We start from the raw sequence: 25,812 nt of genomic DNA, 5'->3' as shown, positions 1-25,812 counted from the left end.
TGAACTCATTTGACAAAGGTGCCAAAAACTAACAATGGGGGAAAAGACAGTCTCTTTAATAAATGGTGCTGAGAAAATTCAATATCCCCACGTAAAAGAATGAAACTAGACCCCTATCTCTTGACATATACAAAAAACAAATCAAAATGGATTAAGATGTAGATCTAAGACCTCAAGCTATGAAACTACTATAAGAAATCATTGAGGAAAATCTCCAGAACATTGGCCCAGGCAAAGACTTCTACTAGAGCAATACCCCACAAGCACAGGCAACCAAAGCAAAAATGGACAAATGGGATCACCTCAAGTTTAAAGCTTCTGCACAGCAAAGAACACAAACAACAAAGTGAAGAAACAACTCACAGAATGAGAGAAAACATTTGCAAACTATCCCGCTAACAAGGGATTAATAACCAGAATATGTAAAGCGTTCAAACAACTCTATAGGAAAACATCTAATAAACTGACTAAAAAAAAAAAAATGGGCAAAGAAGATTTAAATAGACATTTCTCAAAAGAAGACATAAAAATGGCAAATAGGCATGTGAAAAGGTGATCAACATCACGGATCATCAGAGGAACACAAATCAAAACTACAATGAGATATCATCTCACCCCAGTTAAAATGGCTTATATCCAAAAGATAGGCAATAACAAATGCTGATGAGGATACAGAGAAAAGCGAACACTTGTACACTGTTGGTAGGAATGTAAATTAGTACAACCACTATGAAAAACAGTTTGGAGCTTCCTCAAAAAACTACCATATGGTCCAGCAATCCCACTGCTGGGTATGTACCCAAAGGCAAGGAAACAGAAGAGATATCTGCACACCTATGTTTGTTACAGCACTGTTTACCATAGCTAAGATTTGGAAGCAACGTAAGTGTCCATCAACAGATGACTGGATAAAAAAAATGTGGAACATAAACATTCAGCTGTAAAAAAAGAATGAAATCCTGTCATTTGTAATAACATGGATGGAACTGGATATTATTATGTTAATAAGCCAGGCACAGAAAGACAAAGACTGCATGTTCTCATTTATTCATGGGATCTAAAAATAAAATCAACTGACCTCATGGACATACAGAGTACAAGAATGGTTACCAGTGGCTGGTAAGGGTGCTGAGGGTTGCAGGGGGAGGTAGGGATGGTTAATGGGTACAAAAACAAATAAGATAAAAAGAATGATTTACTATTTGATAGCACAATAGGGTGACTATAATCAATAATAACTTACTTGTATATTTTTAAATGATTTAAAGAATGTAATTGGATTATTTGTAATTCAAAGGAAAAATGCTTGAGGGGATGGATACTTCTCCATGATACACGTATTTCACATTGCATGCCTGTGTCAAAGCATCTCACGTATCCCGTAAATATATACATGTACTATGTACCCACAAAATTTTTACAAAATAAGGGAGACATTCTAATTAAAGACTTGAGATCTTTTCTAAATAATGTATATATGTGTTTTGTGATCTGTACACACTTATTCTCCAAATCCTAGCTATAATCCAAACAGATATGTAAAATCAGTTGTATAACAAAGTAAAAAACAATTCATAAGACATTGTTAAATATAAGTAAACCAAATACCTGACCTATTACATCCTGTATAGCAAAATAAATGAGAATAACAGCCTCTTTCCTAGGATCTTCACTGATCCAATGTCTGAGATAATAGGGAAATACAGTTTGAAAGAAGCTATTATAAAAAAGCCTTATAAAAATATACAAATTTTGACTCATTTATTGAATTAAAATTATACTATGTATAAAACAGCAATCTATATGCAGATTTAATGCATCATAATATATACATTTATCTTTACAATACATGATGCAAGTTCCAATGATTATGACTATAAGATTTATATTAAACATTTCCATAAGTGATTTATTTGGCTGTTTTTGTTCGAAGTCGTCGTTTGATAATCTGGTGATCACTCTCCTTCATTTTCTGGTCCATTAAAATCTGAAATTAAAAATTTCATAGTTTTTCAAAGCTTGTAAGTGAAAATAAAAATAAAAGCTTGTTTATAATGAATAAGACATATTCATGTGCTTAGTAACTGAAATGATACATTGGAGAATTTTTTTACTTAGACTACAGATATGCCATCTTCTATAAAAATTTATTTAAAAAATGGACTTTGTAAAAGATTCAACACTATCAAATTCTAGAAGAAAAATAACCCTAGACTCCATATTGAATTCAAGGCAGATATAACTTAAAATAATTACTAAAAGATTTGGAGACAAGTGCCTTAAATAATTTTTAAGAAATGATCTTTCGTGGCAACAAATGTATAACTTAGAAAGTAGAAAGCACATTATATAGTAACTAAGAAAATTTTCAGCCAAGGGAAGAAATCAGGTACTAATCAAACAGATACTCAAAAATGACTGACAGAATGGTACTTACAACACCATGCCCTAATTTACCCTAACTCTTTACATCTTGCATTCAAGTGTCAATCTCATATCTGAAAGGTCTTGTTGCAAAAAAGGTTTCTCCTGATTTTTCTTGGCCACTTCTTTTTGATTTAATTTTTTAAATTTCTTTTAATTATTTTTTTACCTTCACTTTCATCCACTAAGCAAATGCAAGCATGACAGAAAATTTGAGCTTTCCCTCTGACAGCACATACTGTTCTGAATCAGGAGAATGAGTCATAGAGTCAGGGTGATAACTACAGTCTCTTCCTAATAGATCTTCAAAGGCTTAGGGGAAAGGTGGGAGGAAATGGCTGAATGTCAGTTTTATATTTTTACCAGGAACACTTGGGCCCAGATTTGTACAACTCCCGTGATTTAAAAAAGAGAAAGAAAAAAAAAGATTTTGGAGGCAAATAAGTTACTAAATGGTGACAATTCTATTATTGGAAATAAATTCCTCTGATGCATTTTCAAATGCAAATGCATGACACTTGTATACATTTAATGCAGTATTTACATTTAATTAGTATAAACTTAACACGTGAGACTAAAAGCATGACCTAAAGCATGTGTTTTCAGAGATCTAAAGAACTGAAATTCAAACCACTGTAAAAAATTAAAAAGAACATCAACAGTTTTACATTGATGAAAACAGTAATACTAGCTTACCACTTGGCCTGATATATCAATAGGAGATGAAATTTCACTTGTGTATAATTTCCGTTTGGCTCGTTTTGGTTGAGACACATTTTCTTTACTTGCTTCTACATTTGAGAGCTTTGAAGAGCTCATTGTTTCAATTATCTTCTTTGCTATAAAATAAAAATGTTAATTAGCTCCTGAAATAATTTTCTAATTGCAAAGGTGGTTTGAAATCCTTAATAAAGATGGTTTGAAATCCTCAATAAAGAATGAACATACACAAACTAAAAACACTGCAATATATATATGGTGAAAGGGCATGAATAGACAAATCACAAAGAAAAAAGTAAATGTCAAGAGAACATGAAATAATGATCGACAGCAAAAAAAAAAAGCAAATAAAGTATCATTTGATTAATGTTCAATGTAGTAAAAAATCTCAGGCATCTTTAATGACTTGGAAAATGTTTATGCTATGTTAAGCAAAAGAGCAGGATATATACATAGTGGATCATGCAGCATTAAAAATAAGGTGGTAGATGATCTAGTTCAATGCTCATGCATAAAGTTATGCACAATGAGTGCTGCATGAAAACACTTTGTAAACCCTTTACTTGGAGTCCACACACAAACGGACAGAAACCAAACTGTTAACAGCTGATTGCTTTTAGGGAAGTAGAACAGGAATTTTTAAATTCTTTACTATGTTCATAGTACATAGTACTTTTTTTTATTTTAATAGAAAACATATTTCCATCTGGGAAAATTCCTGGATAGAAATTCACACACATGTGATATCAAATATATTTTTTAAAAAATAGAAAAAACATTTAAGGCATTAGACTAAATTGAGAAGACTACTTGTTAAGGGCTGAGCTGGGCTTGAGAGAGCTGAGAATCCAGGTATTGGAGGAGCCAGTTAAGACAACAAGCCAAAATCAAAGTAACAACCCAGCTTTTTAACCACTTATTTCAACAGTATATGCAAGAGGCTAAACCTGAGAAAGCACCAGCTCCTACCCACCCTCTTCTATAGTCCACCACAGAATAATACAGATCAGCATAGAAGTGGTGGTCATTTTACCACCCAGGTAGCCCCAAACAAAAGGCTCTTGCAGTTTTATAGACCTCAGGGCTGGAGGTTGGAGGGAGCTATACGTGGAAAAGTACCGAGTTACAGTGGAGAAAAGCGTCTTCAAGGTTCCCCCTCCCGTTCCCCTCCATAAGAAGGCCTCCACCAAAGGCCTCAATAAAGAGGCTCTGAATGGAGGCACTCAGGCTAAATATGCAAATATGAGTAAGAGCATGACTAGCTTGTGGGGGCTGGATCCTTGACTGTAACTCCCTTAAGAAATTATATTGCATTGGCTAGCATCAAGTCTGGTGTAGAAAGGGAGGCTTGTCAGGTAAGTTTTTATAATTGCCTATGGTATAGCCTAAAAAAAATAGAAATGTTTAAAAATCATACATATGTTGGCCTAGAGCCAAACTCATCACTACTATGTGCTAGCCACTATACTAAGAGCTGACAGTATGAACTAGACAGACATTTTGTCCTGTGCAGATTATATTCTAGTGTAAAAGACAATATGAAAGCAAAGAATTATAGTTTAAAAAGTGCTAAGACAAAAAATAGGATTGAATAATAAAGATTAAGTGATGCTGGGGATGAGGGGTAGTGAAAGGGTGATGAAGGAAGGTGTCTCCCTAATAACGTTGCATCAGCTATGAGGGCTCAAGGGTAAGGGGGCAGCTATGAGAAAAGCCAGGGTGTGTTCCAGATAAAAGAAAGCACAGGAAAAAGCAAAAGAAATCAATGATATGAAGGTAAGAAAGAAGCTGGCAAATTCTAGGAACTGTCAGAAGTTAGCAGGATTGAAGCTGGCTAGTTATCAAACCACAGAATAATAAGAGATAGATTGGAGAGAGTCAGAAATCAGGTCATTCAGAAGAATGAGAAATCATTAAAGGATCAGAGGAGAAACATAATTCAATCTGCACTTTGAAAAGAACATTCTGTCATGTATGAATGGATGGGAGATGACAAGAGGGGCAAGCTGGGAGACCAGTGACACTAAGTGATGGATTAACAATGGTTATCAGAGCAGCAGAATTTTAAGAACTAATCTCCATTTTTTCTTTTTTCTCTGTATTTCCAAGTGACCCAAAACAACAAATATGTATTACAGTTACAGTTCAAAATAGGGATATCTTATATTTCTAGAAATAAGTAAAAACAAAAAGAAAAAAGGAAAAAAAAAATGTTATGTCAAGTGCATTGGTAGGGAAGCTGTTAAGGAACCAAGTCAATGAAGTAAGAGAATCATTACCCTTACCTGATTACATACTTATTATAGGTACCTACCTCTCCTTGAAAATAAATTTCTTTTTAATATAAAAGTGGTAGTCAGTAAGCCTAAAGGACTCTAAAGAAAGATGTCCCTCCTCTCCAAATTTAGATATTTAACAGTTTGCTGTTTGTCCCTCCAGATATTTTCTCTGTTTATACAAACACATTTTTTAAATGTATGTATTTTTTAAATGTATGTAAATATACAAATGGGTCTGATAGGTCAGAAGTTCCCAAACTGTGTACTGAGGCATGCTGCAGCAAAGTTACAGAAGCATATCTGTAATATGCTCAGGATATTTTCAATCTTCAGGGAAAACAGTGATGCTCAATAGCCCAAGGTAGTTCAATTTCAAAATGATACTGAATTACATTTCTTTTCATTATGACATTATCTTTGCAATCTGGATTTTCAGCAGCTGAATTTTCAGTGGTTGTTTGGTCTTAAGTTCTAATGCATGAGACTACTAGTGGTTCTTTGGGTGCAGAGGCAAAATGGAAATTAATTACTGAGACATTAAGGGCACTGTGAACCAACAAAGTTTGGAAACGTCTGTGGTAAGCCTTCAACAAAAAGTATTTTCACAAAACATATTTGATTCAACTTAACTGCCCCCTGCTTCTAGTTCCTTTACCTCCCTATACCCCTCACTCTGGTCTCTAATTCATCCTATTGCTGTCATTCAGGTAACCTCACAAAAACCCACTACTCCATCTCACCCCTAAGATAGTCCTTCCACATTCTACATGCCAGATGTATATTGCTGCCTGTAATTGCATGAACATTTCCTACATTTTTCTGATACTCCACCTGTGTTAAAACCATTCCTTCTGCATATGTGCACACATGTGTATATATCTTAACATATACACAGGTATCAATATGTCCACATTATATTATCAAGAAAAAAAGCACTAAGCATACTGTTTCTGCAGCTAAACTCAATAGGTATCTATGAAAATAATGTGGTTTTGACATATTGTACATAAACAGATAATATTTACATGTGCACAGAAAAAAAAACACTAGAAGGATATATACCATAATACTAATACTGGCAAACTTGTCCAATCCACCTTATTTTGTTGTTGTTTTTGTTCTGTTTTGTTTTGTTTTGTTTTAGGCTTTTAGCAGCCTGAAGCCATGGTTTTTAGTTTCTGTCTCTAGTGATAAGCAGAAAACAGGGATGAGGAAGGGGATTTCCTGGCCCAACCAAAAACAGAAACTAAGAACCCATGACTGTATTCTCACCTTTGGACACCCTAGAGAGTGTAATCCTGCCCACATTTCAATACACAGGGTAAATCCCATCTCTCCCATAAAAACCTTCCCAAAGCCCCCTAATCAGAGTAGCTCTTTTCCCTCCAATACTATCATACCTTTGCTTGTACCCCTATTACTATATTAAGTAGCCTGCTCTGGATCAGTTACTTAAATATAAGCCTTTCTCTTCTACTACACAGCGAACACCTAGATCTATCATCCTTTTACATGTTTCTTCCCACAGTACCTAGTATAGGACAATGCCTATTTGAAGTATAATATTCCCTGAACAGTTGTTGAGTTTATATATCAATTAGGTATTAAAATATACCCTACATCTAACAAAAAAAGGTCATTTAATTAATTTTCTGCAAACCTTTTGATTGAAGAATTGAGGGAGAATGTTGTAAGAAGTCTCCAAATTTCTGTAGCGTTCCTTCTTTTTTCTTAGTGGCCAGGTTTACACCAATTATGGATGCCTGACTCCGTAAAGAATATGTTTTCTTAGATGATGGACGTATGGGAACCTAATAAACAAAACATTTTTTGTTATTGCTGATGAGAACTGTTAGAAGGAAATAGTTATGGCCACAGCTGAATTAAAGAGCCCAGAGACAGGTTATGAATTCTCAGGTAGGAAACTTGAGATTAAGTATATAAGGACAGGGATAAAAGGGTCAGACAATGGCAAAAAGAGTTTGACAGACAGAGTGTTAAAGTCAGAAGTAAACACATAAAGTAGATGCTACTGGCCAAATGCTAAATGTTATATTTCAACTGAATCAGATGTATGGGAAAGAGAAGATAAATGAGTTATAATTGAACACAACTGGATTTCTGGATAATTGCTACAATTTTGGACAAATTAAAAGACACACCTTTTGTTCCTTTTTTACAGAAGAATTTCTATCATCTGAAATAGGAAATTTCAAATTAGTTCTGGGTGTAGCATTCTTCTTATTTTCACATTTCACCAAGTCCTAAAAATAATGAATTTCAGCACCAGTTAATTTCTTGACAATATTTTATTTCTCTAGACTCCAAAAAGAAAATATGTAAAAAGCTACATTATCACTTAAAACAGTGACTCTTAACCGAGGGCAATTTTGAACTCAGAGGACAATGGCAATGTTTGAAGATATTTTTGGTTGTCTTTGCCAGGGAGAAGGGAATATTATTGGCCACGAGTGGGTAAAGGTCAGGAATGCTGCTAATCATCCCTACAATGCACAGGATAGCCCTTAAAACAAAGAGGTATACAGCCCAAAATGTCAACTGTGCTGGAGTTGAGAAACCCTGACTGAAGGTGTGAATTTTTCAAACATATCACAAGTAATGAAATTACATAAGCTAAATGAAAAACATGGAAGGAATAATATCTTTTATTTGAAACTGAGCTTTAAAATACAGCATAGCAATATACCTACCTATTGCCTAACTCCCAAATAATACAAGCATCTATGTCTAAGTTCTCTCATTGACATTTGACAATATCAAAAATAAAATAAAAACAAAACTTCAAATAACCAAAGGTAAAATGTTAAAACTTTTAAAATATTATCTTTCTTCTCTACAACATGGGTATGGCATCTTACTCTTCTTTTCGCCAAATAACCTCACATAGGACAAAGCCCTTTACAGATATACTCACTGACTTGAACTGCTACAAATCCTAGTTGTACCAAAGATAAAAGTTCGGGAAAAAGGGGACAAGAAGAGAAGCAGAGAAAAGATCATGACTGAACCTCAGAATCCAAATAACAAAGCAGAAGTTATAAGGGTCATAAGAAGCAGATGCCACGACAGGGAAAAGACAGATGGTAATCATAGGATGCAAGTGAAAAGAGACCATGAGGCTACCTCCACACACAGTGGTCAGTAAGGAGCTCTTTGGAGTCTTCACTGGATTAGAATATAGCCTGTTGGGGGGTGGGGGGCTAGGGGAAGGATAGCATTAGGAGAAATACCTAATGTAGGTGACAGATTGATGGGTGCAGCAAACCACCATAGCATGTGTATACCTATGTAAAAAAACTGCACATTCTGCACACATACCACAGAACTTAATTAAAAAAAAAAAAAAGAGTATGTGGAAGAAAAAAAGAAAATAGGATTGCATAAATGATTTTCATAGGGGCCCATGTACTTAGTTTATTATAGCAGTGAAGATCGAGCAAAATCAGTTAAACTATTTAAAGTTTCTACATGATGTATCTACAACAACCTGTAAATCTTTTCTGAAATATACATGAGGGATATACGCCAATAGTAAAATTAATAAAATATTTATATTTTAACCTTCTTGAGAACTACACTCGGTGTTTCCTTCTTCGTTGAAAAAAAAATGGATCAAGAAAAAGCCAACTAGATGATGAAACTCAGTGTTTTAATGGTATTTTTAAAAATTAAATAAATATAAAACAAAAGTTAACTAGTAAGACTCCATAAAACAATCTCTAAAGGTGTTACATGTGTAGCAGAAAAACTATGCTAAATAACATTCACTCAGCAAAATTATTACCTGACAGAGAGCCTCAGGAGTATAGTTAATACTATTTCTGCTCTTGCAGCAGCCTTGAAAATATACTACTCTTCAAAGAAGTAAAAGAAAGTTGAAGAAAAATTATTTTGCTAGAGAGTCTGTAATTAGTTTTAAGCTTAAAACAAGTTACTTTAAAAATAAATATTACTGATACCCTTTCTCCCAGTTGATTGCATCGGCTCCTGAGGCTTCTGCATTCTTCACGTAGTTCTCGAGCCTTGGCTTTCAGCTCCATCAGCTCCTTGAAGCACTTCTCTGTATTGGTTATTCTAGTTATACATTCGTCTAAATTTTTTTCAAAGTTTTCAACTTCTTTGCCTTTGGTTTGAATTTCCTCCTGTAGCTCGGAGTAGTTTGATCATCTGAAGCCTTCTTCTCTCAACTCATCAAAGTCATTCTCCTTCCAACTTTGTTCCGTTGCTGGTAAGGACCTGCATTCCTTTGGAGGAGGAGAGGCGCTCTGCTTTTTAGATGAAATGAATGAAATGAAGCCAGAAGGGAAGTTTAGAGAAAAAAGAATAAAAAGAAACAAACAAAGCCTCCAAGAAATATGAGACTGTGAAAAGACCAAATCTACGTCTGATTGGTGTACCTGAAAGTGACGCGGAGAATGGAACCAAGTTGGAAAACACTCTGCAGGATATTATCCAGGAGAACTTCCCCAGTCTAGCAAGGCAGGCCAACATTCAGATTCAGGAAATATACAGAGAACGCCACAAAGATACTCCTCGAGAAGAGCAACTCCAAGACACATAATTGTCAGATTCAGCAAAGTCGAAATGAAGGAAAAAATGTTAAGGGCAGCCTGAGAGAAAGGTTGGGTTACCCACAAAGGGAAGCCCATCAGACTAACAGCGGATCGCTTGGCAGAAACTCTACAAGCCAGAAGAGAGTGGGGGCCAATATTCAACATTCTTAAAGAAAAGAATTTTCAACCCAGAATTTCATATCCAGCCAAACTAAGCTTCATAAGTGAAGGAGAAATAAAATACTTTACAGACGTTATTTCTGAGGGCTCTGTTCTGTTCCATTGATCTATATCTCTGTTTTGGTACCAGTACCATGCTGTTTTGGTTACTGTAGCCTTGTAGTATAGTTTGAAGTTAGGTAGCGTGATGCCTCCAGCTTTGTTCTTTCAGCTTAGGATTGACTTGGCGATGCGGGCTCTTTTTTGGTTCCATATGAACTTTAAAGTAGTTTTTTCCAATTCTGTGAAGAAAGTCATTGGTAGCTTGATGGGGATGGCATTGAATCTATAAATTACCTTGGGCAGTATGGCCATTTTCACGATATTGATTCTTCCTACCCATGAGCATGGAATGTTCTTCCATTTCTTTGTATCCTCTTTTATTTCATTGAGCAGTGGTTTGTAGTTCTCCTTGAAGAGGTCCTTCACGTCCCTTGTAAGTTGGATTCCTAGGTATTTTATTCTCTTTGAAGCAATTGTGAATGGGAGTTCACTCATGATTTGGCTCACTGTCTGTTATTGGTGTATAAGAATGCTTGTGAAATAACGCCACATATCTACAACTATCTGATCTTTGACAAACCTGAGAAAAACAAGCAATGGGGAAAGGATTCCCTACTTAATAAATGGTGCTGGGAAAACTGGCTAGCCATATGTGGAAAGCTGAAACTGGATCCCTTCCTTACACCTTATACAAAAATTAATTCAAGACGGATTAAAGACTTAAACTTTAGACCTAAAACCATAAAAACCCTAAAAGAAAACCTAGGCATTACCATTCAGGACATAGGCATGGGCAAGGACTTCATGTCTAAAACACCAAAAGCAATAGCAACAAAAGCTAAATTTGATAAATGGCATCTAACTAAACTAAAGAGCTTCTGCAGAGCAGAAGAAACTACCATCAGAGTGAACAGGCAACCTACAAAATGGGAGAAAATTTTCGCAACCTACTCATCTGACAAAGGGCTAATATCCAGAATCTACAATGAACTCAAACAAATTTACAAGAAAAACACAAACAACCCCATCAAAAAGTGGGCGAAGGACATGAACAGATACTTCTCAAAAGAAGACATTTATGCAGCCAAAAAACACATGAAAAAATGCTCACCATCACTGGCCATCAAAGAAATGCAAATCAAAACCACAATGAGATACCATCTCACACCAGTTAGAATGGCAATCATTAAAAAGTCAGGAAACAACAGGTGCTGGAGAGGATGTGGAGAAATAGGAACACTTTTACACTGTTGGTGGGACTGTAAACTAGTTCATCCATTGTGGAAGTCAGTGTGGCGATTCCTCAGGGATCTAGAACTGGAAATACCATTTGACCCAGCCACCCCATTACTGGGTATATATATACCCAAAGGACTATACATCATGCTGCTATAAAGACACATGCACACATATGTTCATTGCGGCACTATTCACAATAGCAAAGACTTGGAACCAATCCAAATGTCCAACAATGATAGACTGGATTAAGAAAATGTGGCACATATACACCATGGAATACTATGCAGCCATAAAAAATGATGAGTTCATGTCCTTTGTAGGGACATGGATGAAATTGGAAATCATCATTCTCAGTAAACTATCGCAAGGACAAAAAACCAAACACCGCATGTTCTCACTCATAGGTGGGAACTGAACAATGAGAACACATGGACACAGGAAGGGGAACATCACACTCTGGAGACTGTTGTGGGGTGGGGGGAGGGGGGAGGGATAGCATTAGGAGATATACCTAATGCTAAATGACGAGTTAATGGGTGCAGCACACCAGCATGGCACATGTATACATATGTAACTAACCTGCACATTGTGCACATGTACCCTAAAACTTAAAGTATAATAATAATAAAAATAAATAAATAAATAATTATTACTATTTATTATGTATCTGCCACTTGCAGAGCAAAAGCTAAGCATTTTCAACACATTAATCCATTGTTCCAAAAAGGAGCAAACAGGATCAGAAACCTCATCTGACTTGCCAAATCTCCACATCTAGGACATGGTAGGTTTGGCAACCCTTCAATCAAGAAACTGCAGTAAGAAGAGGTTAATAGCTTTTAGCCTACCACTACACAGAGGCCCAAATTTTAACAGTGGCTGGTGAAAAAAGAATTTCTCTTTTAAAACTTGCTAAGACCATACAGACTAAAGATTTTAGTTAAATGACAAAGATTATACTCAAGCAAGTTAGCTATTTCAGTTTCTCTGATTTCTACATAACCCCCTTTTCTCTTCCAATACAGGGAAAGTGACCAAGTATGAACAGGACTGGTATACTGAAATGGCTCTCCAGTAAAATCCACCATCATTTAATGTATTATAGTTTAACTGAAGCAACGGATATGCTATATATTTTAATATACATAGCTTTTTATCTGAAGACCATTAAACCACAGCAATATTCTTTATTTTTCTGAGACAGTCTCACTCCATCACCCAGGCTGGAGTGCAGTGGTGCCATCTCATCTCATTGCAACCTCCACTTCCTGGGTTCAAGTTGTTCTCCTGCCTCAGCCTCCTGAATAGCTGAGATTACAGGTGTGCACCACCACTCTTGGCTAATTTTTGTATTTTTAGTAGAGACGGGGTTTTACCATGTTGACCAGGTTGGTCTTGAATTCGTGACCTCAAGTGATCCGCCAGCCCCAGCCTCCCAAAGTGCTGGGATTACAGGCATCAGTCACCACACCTGGCCCACAGTGATATCCTTAAAGGGTATAAAATATAGCATAAATTGTGATTTTGGTCTCTAACAGCAGTGCCTATGAACAGGAGGGCAATATAGCAGTTTAACTCTATACTGTAACAGCTTTATAATAAGATTTGTTTGTTAAATTTACTCATCACTTAGGTATTTACCTCCTCCATTTCGTTACTCTTCCTCTTCCGAGCCTTGGGAATCTTAACTGTCACTGGTGTGGTACAACCAGGGTGTTTCACTGCCATTTTGTTTGGCTGTAAAGGTGTAAATTGAATCTCTAACTCAGGTTTTGGAAATCGAGTGCTTTGATCATTTTCTGTTGACACCTCACAAGAGTCAAGGACTACAGATCCATCCTACAACAGAATTTAAAAGGAAAAATATTATTTGTAGAGTATACATTTATAAACCACAAAGAATTAATTCTCTCAAATGCCTATTCAAGACAATGCATTGGGAAAGACAAAAAGTGTGCTAGGTCATAGCAAGAACAGAAAGACTGAGTTATCATCTACCTTCTTCAGGCTCACACATGGTATGTCAAAATTAGGGACAACATCGGTATTTCCCAAACTTGTATGATCATAAGAATTACTTACAGAATTTGTTTAAAAGACTCCTGCACTCTACCACAAACCTAGTAAATCAGAAATCTCCAAGGGAGGAGGCTGGGATTTTTGACAAACAGCCTGGTTATATTAAAGTAGGCTAGAAATACTTTGCTACTCTTCCCGTTGAGAGATGGAGTCTCTCATTCCCCTCTACTTGAATTTGGGCCTTATAGCCAATAGGATGTGGTAGAAATAACATTATGGTCCCCTAAGGCTCAATCATAAGAAGCATTACAACTTCTGTCCTGTCCTCTTAGAACACTTTCAGGACACTCTCCCTCAAAATGCCCCATCTCAGACCAGCTACCATGCCGTGAGAGGTCCAGTCCACAGGGAGAGACCACAAATTAAGTCCAGTGGAACTCCCAGAATCAACTACCAGTTAAATGAATTAATCATTTTGGACTTTCAGCCTAGTTAAGTATATCAATTACATGAAGACAAGAACATACAAAATAGCCTAACAATATGATTCCCCAAATTGTGGAATATACAATAACTGCTGGAATTAGAAAATTGGAACCAGGAGGTTTTAGAACATACATAAATTTATGGAGAAAGAAATGTTCCATGATATGTGTTTGTCCATGCAATCAAGAATTAAGCCTTGTTTATGGATCAACTTCAAACTTTTCTGTGAAATTTATGATTTGTATTAGTCCCCAAGTTTAGTGCTAATTATTTGAAACTACTAAGAAATGTCAAGGAAAAACCAAGAGAAAATGAATGGCTCATGTTATTTTCCCAGATTAAAATGTCATTCTCAGTTGGCCATGGTGGCACATGCCTATAGTCCCAGCTACTCAGGAGGCTGAGGCAGGAGGACTGCTTGAGCCTGGGAGTTCAAGTTCAGCTGCCAGAGAAACATAGTGAAACCCCATTTCTTTTTTTTTTTTTTTTTTAGACTTTTTCTTCCCATTGTCTGCTTAATAAGCTTCCATTCATAAGATACAATATGGCATCACCTTCTTTAATCCATTTCCACAACCACTCAGGCAAAATTCATTTCATCTTCCTCAGTGTTCCTTATAGTACTCACTTTATATTTCTACTATAACACTTAGCCCATGAAGTAAAATCAAACAAGTCATTCACTTATGTATCTACCTTACTAGATTCTTCACTCCTTGAGGATGGCAATCAAGTCTTATTGATGTTTGTATCCTCAGTGCTTAAAAAGCTTCCCAACTCTGAATGCTCCCAATAAATGTGTTTTAAAAAGAAATTTAAAAAGTAATTTTACCTTCAAAAATTTTAAGTAACATAGAATTTTTATCTATTTCATATCCAACCTAAGAATCTCTATATTATCCAAAGTTATTCACAGAACCCTAAGCCCAATACCAATTAAGGAAACTCACGAGTTGTTATTGAAGACTGGTGACAAAGCTATTAAATGGATTCAATTCCAAAAAAAATACTATTTAACACAATGTTTATTAAAGCAACCTTTTATGAGAGCAAATTATCCCTATTTTCTCTTTAGTAGGATTTCCCATTTCTGACCATCAAGTTTGTTTATATTAACAGATCTACTGCTTTTAAGATGAGATTAACATCACTTGGGGATATAATCTCCCAAAAGAATTTCACCTCTCCTCAAAAGCCTCTAGTTTCTTTCACACAGCCCAGAGCACATACAGCTAATTGTGCAGTAAGGTATCTTCAGCAACTGACTTGCAAGTGTTATTTAGTAATAGTGGATAAAGAGAATAAATAAGTGGACTGTGCTGCCAAATACCCACCTCTACTTTATTTCTGGAAATTTCAAAACTTGTCGATTGAGATTCAGTTTGAAGTTTGTCAGGATCTGCTGAACTAATATGTTTGGGCTTGATATCCATGATTTGTGTTTCCTAAAGTAAGGAAATATTAAAGCAACAGGGCATTGTAACCTGAAAATATATTGAAAACTTCACATAAAGAATATAAAATCAAGATTTGTGTGAAACTAAACAATGGAAATAAGTAAAGACACCTTTAATTACCACCTAGCCCTCCTATTTCTCTTTCAACCTCAGAGACTCAGGAAAGGCTGGGTGACTTTCCAGTTTATTGACTCTGATCTAAGGAGAAACTTGAAAGACTGCTTGCAACTTCCAAGTGTTCTGCCCACATTCTCTTTCTTTACTTTCGTCGCAACTCTGCAGGTAGGTCTGGCAAAAATCGTTATTCCTACTTTCCAGATGAGGAAATAGAGAACTACACACATTAAATGGCATGGTCAAGGTCTGTACTGAGTTAGAATTGCTCAGTATCCCAACAGTTGCTTTTGATAACACAATTTTGAAAAACTGGAAGCTTCTCAGGAATGCAACTATAGCATTAGAGTACAAAAGACCATAAGGAAAACTAAATCTTGCAGCACATTCTTCCTCCTATTTTCTCAGTCATAAAGTTCTATTTCTAAACTCTACTTAGGCGATTTATAAAGAAATATCAGATTACATTTTTAAACTTCATAAACTGTAACACAGTCCTCCTCATCACAGCCATCAAAATCAAAAGTCAAGTAAACCTCTTATGTCACCTCCCCATTACTGCCAAATAAGAAAGACTCTACTGAATTCATAAAAGGGAAAGTAACTAGCATGTATTGATTTCCACTGGAGTAAAAACTGTGCTACTTGTTTTACAATCTTCATTAATTTCACAACTCTGTTAGGAAAACACTATTACCTGTTTTAGACAAAGATCAGAAATGTTAAGTAATTCTTCTCAAAGGTCCCAAAACCACAGCGACAGCAGTTGATACCTAGTTTTTCTGACTTTCTAGTATATATTATTAAACAACACAATACTACCTCTTTTTAAAGCAAGTAATCTCTCTTACAATAATAGTCTTTTGATGTGACACATACATATTTTTCCTATTGTCTGAAGGCTTTAAAGCAGCAGATTTTTAAGTACAGATTATTCCAGAAAGACTAGCTTCAGATGTACCCAGATTCTATTTACTGGGAAGCAGCTATCTGTAAAAGGCAATTCTCTCCTCTTTCAGGATTTCCAGTCCCAAGGTAATATAAAAGTAACAGCTGAAAGACTCATAATGTCTCTCTACCATTAGGCTTACTTTCAAAATTATTTGTATTTTTATAAAATAAAGTTAAGGATAGGCCCAAGTATTCAAAATCACCAAGAGTTCATGTTGAATCACATTTCCATACTTTAAACGTAGATTGGGGACTAAACCAGAAATTGTTGATCCTAATTACTCTACCTGAGAGACATAACCAAAATATTGGAGAAAATGCTACATCTCAGTCATTGATTGACAAATCAATCTTAATGATAAATTTCAAAACTCAAAATCATGAAAAATCTCCACATTTTAAATACTCTGATTCCTTTCTGGTCTATTGAGACTTACACATTTTTATCCTTTAAGAGTTAGTCAATTAAGTAATTACTATGTTCAATTAAAAAGGCATAGCAAAAAAGACTACTGACTACTTTAGAAGTCTCTGATATCATCCTTTTTAGTTGTTCAATTTCATTATCTTTCTGTACATTACTGGATATCAGTGCTTTTAGCTGTATTTCTAAAGCTGCAACCAGTTGATCTCGTTCTTCTCGCCACTTTTGAAGGTCACTATCTTTCTCTGTCAGCTGGGCTGTCAGTATTTCCTAATCAGGAAATAAAGAAAATATTAAAATCAACCTTGATATATTATGAATCTAAGAATGTTTAGAAATTATTACATGTAACACCATAAATATAGCTGCAAACAAGATTACATGACAAATTGTCTAGATAAAATATTTAACCATAAAACAAAATACATATCATTTTATAAATTAAATGTCCATGTTATTTTTATCCATATCCCATCTCATTCCAAAAATCAGCTTACTGGTAACTTCTTTCAATACACAATTACAGCTATAGCTTTCAAACTAGTATCAACATTTCTGCCAATGTTTGGAAAATTAGTGGGTAAAATTACAGTAATAGCAACAAACAACAGAAAAATGAAAACAGAAAACAACACCATTTACAATAGGTTCAAAAATCATGAAATACTGATAAAGAAAATGTGTAAAACCTAAACATGAAAAACCATAAAATACTGCTGAAAGAGATTAAAGAACACCTAAATAAATGGAGAGATTGGTCTGCGTTGAAGGATCAAAATACTCAATATTGTTAAGATGTCTCCTCCAAATAGATCTAGAGAGTAAAAGCAGTTTTTATCAAAATTCAGGTATGTGTGAATGTGTGTGGAAATGGAAAAGGTGACTCTAAAAATTATATGGAGATGCAAATCATCTAGAATACTCAAAATTATTTTGAAAATGAAGAACAAAATGACAGCAATTATCTATAATTTCAAGTTAGCACAATAATCAAGACAGTATGTAAAGACAGATAGAGAAATCAATGGGACAGAAGAGACGATCTACAAATGCATGGTCAACTGACCTAAAAAAGTGGCAAAAAAATTAAATAAAAGGAAGGACAATCTTCCCAATAAATGGGGCTGGAACAACTGAATAACCAAATGAAAAAAAAAAAGAACCCCAACCCTAATCTTACAACACATACAAAATTAACCTGTGGGCAAATGATTTACAACAAAAGTGGCACAGCAGTGAGAAAGAAACAGTCTTTTCAATAAATGTTTCCATGTCAATTGGTAATTCACATTAAAACAAACATCAAGAGCTTTAACCACTATCTCACACCAACACAAAAATCAATTCTAGTATCTAAATATGAAAGATAAAACTTCAAAGCTTTCAGGAAATAATATAACACACCATCTTCAAGTCCTTGGGCTTCATAAAGAAAAATATTGGGACAATTATCTACAATAATACTAATAAAATTATCTACAAAACTGTAATATCTACCATATCTACAATAATAATTATGAGAACTCCTACTCATAAAAAGGCAATAAGAAAGAAAAAGCAAACTAGAGATAGAAAGAAGGTACTTGCAACGCATTACAAAAAGGGCTTCTATCCCGAAAAGTATAAAGAATTCCTACAAATAAGAAGCTAGAGAATCCAACAGAGAAAAAGGTAAGGGAACTTGTATAGGCACAGCCAATAAACAAATGAAACAATCTTCAACTTCGTTAGTAATTAGGGAAAAGCACATTAAAACCACTTCAAAAACTGACTGACAATACCATACCTTGGTGGGACTATATAGCTACCGCAACACTAGTTGGGGTACAAATGGGTACAACTGCTTTGAAAATCAGTGCAGCATTCTACTAGAATTTCACATATATATACCCTATCATCTAGCAATTGTCTTTTATATATATATATACACACAACAGAGATATATGCAAATGTGCACCAAAATAAATGTATAAAAATGTTTATAGGAAAATTTATTCATAACAGCCAAAACCAGAAAACAATCTAAATATCTTCAACATTAAAATGAATTAGCAGTGGTTTATTCATACACTTATATATTCTGAAATGAAAGTGGACTAACTCCAGATACATGCATGGAAACATGGATGATTCTCACAAACATAAAATAGTGAATGAAAAGAAGTCAGGTACAATCAAATGTATTCATATATTTCAATTTACATAAAACTCAAAAAGAGACAAAACTGAAGTTTAACACTGAAGGACAGATTAGTTATTACCACTGGAAAAGAGGCAGAAGAAGGAGTTTCTGGGGTGGAACAGTGTTCTACTTCTTGAAATAGGTATTAGTATTAGTTAAGTGGGTACTGGCTTCACAATAACTCACTGAACTATGTTCTATTTGCTTTCCATGTTATATGTTACAATTTTACATCAAAAATTAACATTACATCAAAAATGTGTTTCTTAAATATGGCAGACACATACACAACCTAAGTATGATTATAAAGAAACATATGAGAGAAAAGAGTAAACTAGCTTTCCCTAGGATTAAAAATTCAAAGTGGGATTACTTGCTGGCATTGCTACCAGAGAAACCACTGGTTTGGAATTGGAGCAACTGTGACAGCCTTCTGTTTTGATTTTACTTATTGCCTCTTACTACTGGGTCAGGAAGGTTGGGTGATAGGTATACAGGAATTCTATGTGCTAGTTCTGTAACTTTTCTGTAAATAAAATGATTTCAAAAAAATTTATTCTGTAAATAAAATGATTTCATAAAAAAGTAAACTTTTTTATGGGAGCAAATTTACACCATGTGACATGAGGACACAGCATTCAATGGTAGACTCTCTAGCTTCAGAAAGGACACATACTTCAACCAAGGGCTTGATTTCTGGAGTAGAATACATGTATGGTCTGGAGTTTAGCAAGCATGCTGGAAAGTTTAGCTCACAACAGCCTCATTTTAATAAAAACTGGCCAACTCTGTTCAATATTCAATGTTAAAAGCAGCTTTAAAGCTAAGGAGGAAAAAAAGTGGAAAAACCGTCCTTACCTTATTGAAAATTAACATTTCAGGCCAGGTACAATGCACAGTGGCTCACACCCATAATCCCAACACTTGGGGGAAGCTGAGGCAGGAGGACTGCTTGAGACCAGGAGTTTGAGACCAGCCTGGGCAACACAGCAAGTCTCTGTCCCTAAAAAAATTAAAAATTTACCTAGGTGTGGTGGCATGTGCCTGTAATCCCAGTTACTTGGGAGGCTGAGGTGGAAAGATTGCTTTTGCCCTGAAGTTTGAGGAGGCAGTGAGCCATGACTGTACCACTGCATTCCAGCCTGGGTGACAGAACAAGACCTTGTCTCTTTAAAAGAGGAAAGAAAAGGGAAAGGGAAGGGGAAGGGGACAGGGAAGGGGATGGGCACGGGGAAGGGAAAAGAGAAAGGAAGGAAAGGGAGAAGGAAAGGAAGAAGGACAGGATGAAGAAAAGGAAGAAGGAAAGGAAAAATGAAAGGGGAGGGAGGGGAGGGGAGGGAAGGAAAGGAGGGAGGGAGGGAGCGAAGAAGGAAGGGAGGGAGGGAGGGAGGGAGGCAGGGAGGGAGGGAGGCAGGGAGGGAGGCAGGCAGGCAGGAAGGAAGGAAGGAAGGAAATCTTCCAGTTTTTATAGGAAAGTTTAACTGTTTTTAGTCAAATGCTGTCATAAAAAAAGGAAATGCCAACAGATGACAATATGATACTGCGAAGTTACTATTTTTATAGACACTGGTTTTTCATTTTAAAATGATATTTGTTGCTCAATAGCTTTCCTCGGATTAACGATAACGTTTAGCTTCTTTTTTCTGATTGCCAACATTGCATGTCAAACAGACTAAGTGCCAATTAGAAAAAAAGAACAGGCTAAGACAATCATTACAAGACCTACAACTAGTAAATGTAAAACTGAAGGTCATGTCTACTATATATATAGTCTTTTAGAAACTATTTAGGTGACTTTATGTGATAAAATGTACACAATATTAGAATCTACAGTTCAAAATGCAGAAAGTTTTAAAATATAATAGGGAATACTCTGTAACGGTCAAAAGGAAGAGATTTTTAACTTCAGTATCTAGACAGTAAGAAGCAATAAGGTATTCTCCCAACATGCTAAATCAACTGAAACAAGTTAAAACAAGAACATTAGTGAATGTCAAGATAAACTGGCTCAGAAGTTATCTTATAAAGATGACAACTTGCCTTTAAAAAACCAAAAACAGAAAACCATGTAGAAACTGTTAATTCCAGCAATACATTTAACACACCAAGGAAAGCAGGTGAAACACATCAAAGACACAGTTGTTACCAACCATTTCATTCTGTTGCTTAAAAAAACGCTCCCTGTCCTCAGCATATTTTTTCATCTCTTTATTTCGTATATTCTCTGCTTCTTTCGCTTGAGTGATAAGCATCATCTTTTCTTCTAACCATTTCTTTCTATCAGCATTATATTTCTGTTCAGACTCCTGTATATATAAATGGTATAAGTTATTATCACATGCCTACAAAGTAGTTAACACATGTTTCTATAACATTTTCATACAATCCATTACTTTTCACCTCTATAAACTTTAAATGTTTCACTTTAAAAAATGACAAGATCAAAGCTTCAGATTATTTAAAAAATAATAAAATAACTGGTTTGCTTTCCTAAATGCACTTCCTTTATAAATTTATTTTGCTATGAAGTCCATTTAAATACTTTTATCAGTGACCTTAAGAAAAAATAAATAATTCAAATTTCTGAAACAGTTAAACTGACTCAAATCTTCCTAAATGCCAAGAGAATAAAAAAGACTTTGTTTGTGGTGGTCATTTCTAATTGGATGGTTCTAAAAATAAAATATTCCTGGGCCTATGAGATGCCAAATAAAAAATAACTTGTGCAACAGGATATTTATTAAAAGAACATCCAGAAGAGCTGGACAGAGAATACTGCTGATCCGCAATTTTCAAACTGGTACCACAGATTCTTTGGGTTCAGAGGCATTTAATAATATATACAAAAAACCCAAGTAGAACTTCATTTGAAATAAAAATAATAATACCACTTAAAAAACTTCTAGGCTGGGTGTGGTGGCTCATGCCCATAATTCCAGCAGTTTGGGAGGCCAAGGTGGGTGGATCACGAGGTCAGGAGATCAAGACCATCCTGGCCAACATGGTGAAACCCCATCTCTACTAAAATACAAAAAAATTAGCCGGGCGAGGTGGCGTGTACCTGTAGTCCCAGCTACTCGGGAGGCTGAGGCAGGAGAATCGCTTGAACCCAGGGGGTGGAGGCTGCAGTGAGCCGAGATCACGTCACTGCACTCCAGCCTGGCGACAGAGCAAGATTCCGTCTCAAAAAAACAAAAAGAAAACTTCTAAAATCACTATATTACAAAGTATGGCAGTCCATTCCAGGATTACAAAGTTTATAATCTACACTAATGTGATTATATCATCTTAGAACACTGCAAAATACACAAATACTTTTTAATGCAAACATTCTCAATATGGTTGATACACTTTTTTCATAATATTTATTTTGTTCTAACTGCTTTTGGAATTTCACAATGAAAAGGGTAAATTCTAGAATATATAATATGTAACAAAAAAAGTAGTTTTTTGTATTTGTTTTCAGCATATATTTAATATACAGCCAGAATTTTAAAAAATTTAGAGGCAGCTAATCTCCCAAAACTATTATTATTATGTTTCCTTCAATCCTACAGCTTCTGTTATGAATGCCACTTCTAATAAAATGTACAAAATATAATAGTATTTGGTAAATCCTATAAAAAAAAAGTTTCCTCCATATGTTGTATGTTAAAGCTGAACAAGAAAAAAACACACACACACACAAAATAGAATATCTTCTATATAGTATAGTTTTATACGTGTTCAGATATACAATTCTATTCCAATTTAATAATTAAACTTTGAAGAGATTTAAAGTAATCAAAATAATTCTCCTGATGGTCATTTTCTCCACAGCAGTATTTGATGAGCAAGAAGTTTAAGGAGTAGAAAAATGAGCACAAGGACATTAGAAGCAATGGTTTAAGAATTAAATATGTAAAATATAAAACTGAGGACCCAATCACTATATTTCACTGGCACTTAATAGGCTGTATCTTGGAATTTCTTCCCCATGTCATTTCAATGTGCACTGAAAAGTTATATTTACATATTAACATTTGCCAGGTATTATTTCACCTATATCTAAGTTAATTACAAAATATAAAATACTGAATTCTCCTCTTATTAGAAATATAATGAAGACAGATACATTCATACATAAAAACATATATAAAGTCATACCTGTAACTCATCTTGAAGATTACTGAGCTTTCCAAGCACATCTGTGTTGTCCTCATGTTCTTTATTTGACCTTTGATTGTTTTTGGTTTCCAAATCATTGCATTTTTCCTTCCATTTTTCCAGTTCTGATTTGAAGACATAAAATTATGTTTTAAAGCATATGCAAAAGTTATACCATGTAGAGATACACTTGACATGGGCTACAGACACAAATCAGTAGAGCCCAGATAAAGAACACCGACCAAGATGGAACTGAGGCTATTCTATAGTTTAACTTTTAGGAGTTCTTACTAAATTCTTAGTGAAGAGGAACTACAGGGACTTCTCAGGAATCCAATGAATAGTATTCAAGTATAGTATAATAAATTCATTGTCAACCTTATTATATAGAAAACTTCATGCAGTTCTCAAGAAAAAAGTTTTCTATGTCCATGAAAGTGGCTAGAAAAGTATGAAGTCACATAGACTCACTGTCCTCATCCTCATCACAATTTCATCCACCAAAATACAGTTATAATAGAGTTTTAGGCTTTACAAAGTATTATTACATTTTTTCATCTCATCTGATCTTGATAAGAATAATGTACAATATGAATCTTCAAGTCAGATGATTTTAAAGAAAGAATAATGTGCAATAGTATATATGGCATTATCATCATCAACCACATTTTACAGATGAGGAAAATTCGGCTGAGTAAGCACAAGTACCCTGCCAAGGTTATATATAAAATGGCATAGACAATTTCTTAATTCTAAATTTCTTGCCCTTTCTACAAGAATCACACATAACATTTTTATTAGTAAATGTTATATTTTTCCATATACTCTAGAAAAACTCTGATGGTATTCTGAAAGCAATGAAATCAAAGTATTTATTGAGATCAACATACAAGATAATGCTAAAAGCCTGACAAAGGTGAAACTCAGTTGAAAACTTACTCTTAACATCTAGGGAACATTGCAAGTTATCATCCATAACTTGCAATTTATAATTCGTAAGTTATCATGCAGTGTCCTTACTCCTTTACTGCATATAATTTTACTGAAACAATTTTCATCACAGTGGAAAATGACAAGTAATAGGACATTCAAAAAACACCAAATACTTCTCCATTATCAATCACTGAAAATACATACTACTTTAACAAGGGAAAAAATCTAGGAAATTTTTTTTAAAAATGAAAAAGTATATTTAGAGAAATGTAAGCAATCTTGTTTCACCTGTGGCCAGCCTTTCAACTTCCTCTAATTTAGCCTCAAGCACTTGATCTTGTTCTACTTGAGTTTGTTCCTGTTCTTCTAGTGTCATTCGCATGTCTTCAATTATTTTCTCTTTAACATTTAGATCTAAAAATTGGGGGAGAACATTTTAGAAATTAATAGCCTCTAGATATCCAATTTTTCTTAAGTTCTTCCAAAATTAAAATACATTTTTATTAACTGTAATAGAATATTAGTTCCATATAGGCAGAAACTTTGTCTTATTCATCACAATATCCTCAATGTCTACAACAGTACTGGTATATATGACATACTAAATATATATTTGGTGTAAAGATGGATGCTTGGATGATTGCAAGAGTGGATGAATGGAAAAAAGTTTTTTCAGGTAAAATTAACAATTTCTAATACAATTAAACTATTCCAATACAACTATTACTATAAACATAAATCTTAGGATTTAGGGGGAAAAAACATTATTTGGCAAAATACTTATTTTCAGGGTTAATATTCTCCAATCAAACTAAAACCTTTACCTCCTAAAACTAAAAAAGCTCAATCCCAATTTGAACTATTTTTTTAAATCAAGTAGTTACTTTTTCCAGAAAAATATTCAGAGTCAAATATTTATTTCTATTTTAAATTTTTATTTAAAACCAGCTCCTCAGAAATGGCTTTTGAAAAGCTAGTAATAACAGCCTTCCTAAAATTGTTTCTGGCCCTTGAAGAATGACTACAGCAATTACTTGTAAGCAACTATATATTAACCCTGTCTGAAGGAAATGGATAAAGAGGGAAGATCGGTTTGTTGCCTCTGGTGATGGCACCTAGTAGCAGGGCTCATTTCAGAGAACTCTTACCAACTATTACTGATGTCAGAGGTGATAAAGCTATAAATGCATAGCTCAATCTCAGGCTGCTTTTAGTAACACAAATACCCAAAGATGGCTCCCTCAAAGTACACATAAAACAAAGGTAAAACAAACTAAACAGTAAGAGAAAACTGTATGAGCAGTTTTTAGTATTTTTCCTTTGATGCAGGCTTTCAGGTGTGCTAGTAAAACAGAATTCCTCCTAGGATTAAAGTCACCTTCATATTATCATATAAATCTCTTTCAGAAAGCATGATTTTCAAATATATTCATATTACACAATTAATTATAATTTTATTCAAAGAATTCCCTCCCTCTTACACTTTGCATTTTTGACTCTAAACTGAGGACTAGAAAAAGAATTTACAAATCTAGTTATCAATTAAAAAATTTCCAGAACACCAATGATAACCTCGCTAATGGCTAGTCACCTATTATTTGAAAGCTAGCAAACTAGAGCAGTAAAGGCAAAAAGATAATTA

General features: G+C 34.7%; 1 protein-coding gene across 4 annotated transcripts in view; it reads right to left on the bottom strand.

The window, feature by feature from the left end:
* Positions 1 to 1,031: 1,031 nt before the first annotated feature.
* KIF20B (kinesin family member 20B) overlaps positions 1,032 to 25,812 on the bottom strand; it is a 72,776-nt gene continuing 47,995 nt past the window's right edge. For 2 of the 4 annotated variants that reach the window (XM_024254023.3, XM_024254024.3), the window contains exons 24-33: positions 24,459 to 24,584; positions 23,238 to 23,362; positions 21,242 to 21,397; positions 17,003 to 17,179; positions 15,298 to 15,408; positions 13,100 to 13,297; positions 7,586 to 7,687; positions 7,084 to 7,234; positions 3,121 to 3,263; positions 1,032 to 1,987 (exon numbers count right to left, since the gene is read on the bottom strand). In XM_024254023.3, the coding sequence (XP_024109791.3) occupies positions 1,910 to 1,987; positions 3,121 to 3,263; positions 7,084 to 7,234; positions 7,586 to 7,687; positions 13,100 to 13,297; positions 15,298 to 15,408; positions 17,003 to 17,179; positions 21,242 to 21,397; positions 23,238 to 23,362; positions 24,459 to 24,584 (1,367 nt within the window). In that variant the 3' untranslated portion in view covers positions 1,032 to 1,909. The remainder of the gene's footprint in view (positions 1,988 to 3,120; positions 3,264 to 7,083; positions 7,235 to 7,585; positions 7,688 to 13,099; positions 13,298 to 15,297; positions 15,409 to 17,002; positions 17,180 to 21,241; positions 21,398 to 23,237; positions 23,363 to 24,458; positions 24,585 to 25,812) is intronic. The other 2 variants (XM_054522617.2, XM_063727655.1) reach the window with 1 other exon arrangement.

Source organism: Pongo abelii, chromosome 8, assembly GCF_028885655.2.
Source record: "Pongo abelii isolate AG06213 chromosome 8, NHGRI_mPonAbe1-v2.0_pri, whole genome shotgun sequence".
Lineage (NCBI taxonomy): Eukaryota > Metazoa > Chordata > Mammalia > Primates > Hominidae > Pongo > Pongo abelii.
The sequence above is the reverse complement of the archived record's forward strand: the minus strand, read 5'-3'. Positions and strand labels throughout refer to the sequence as shown.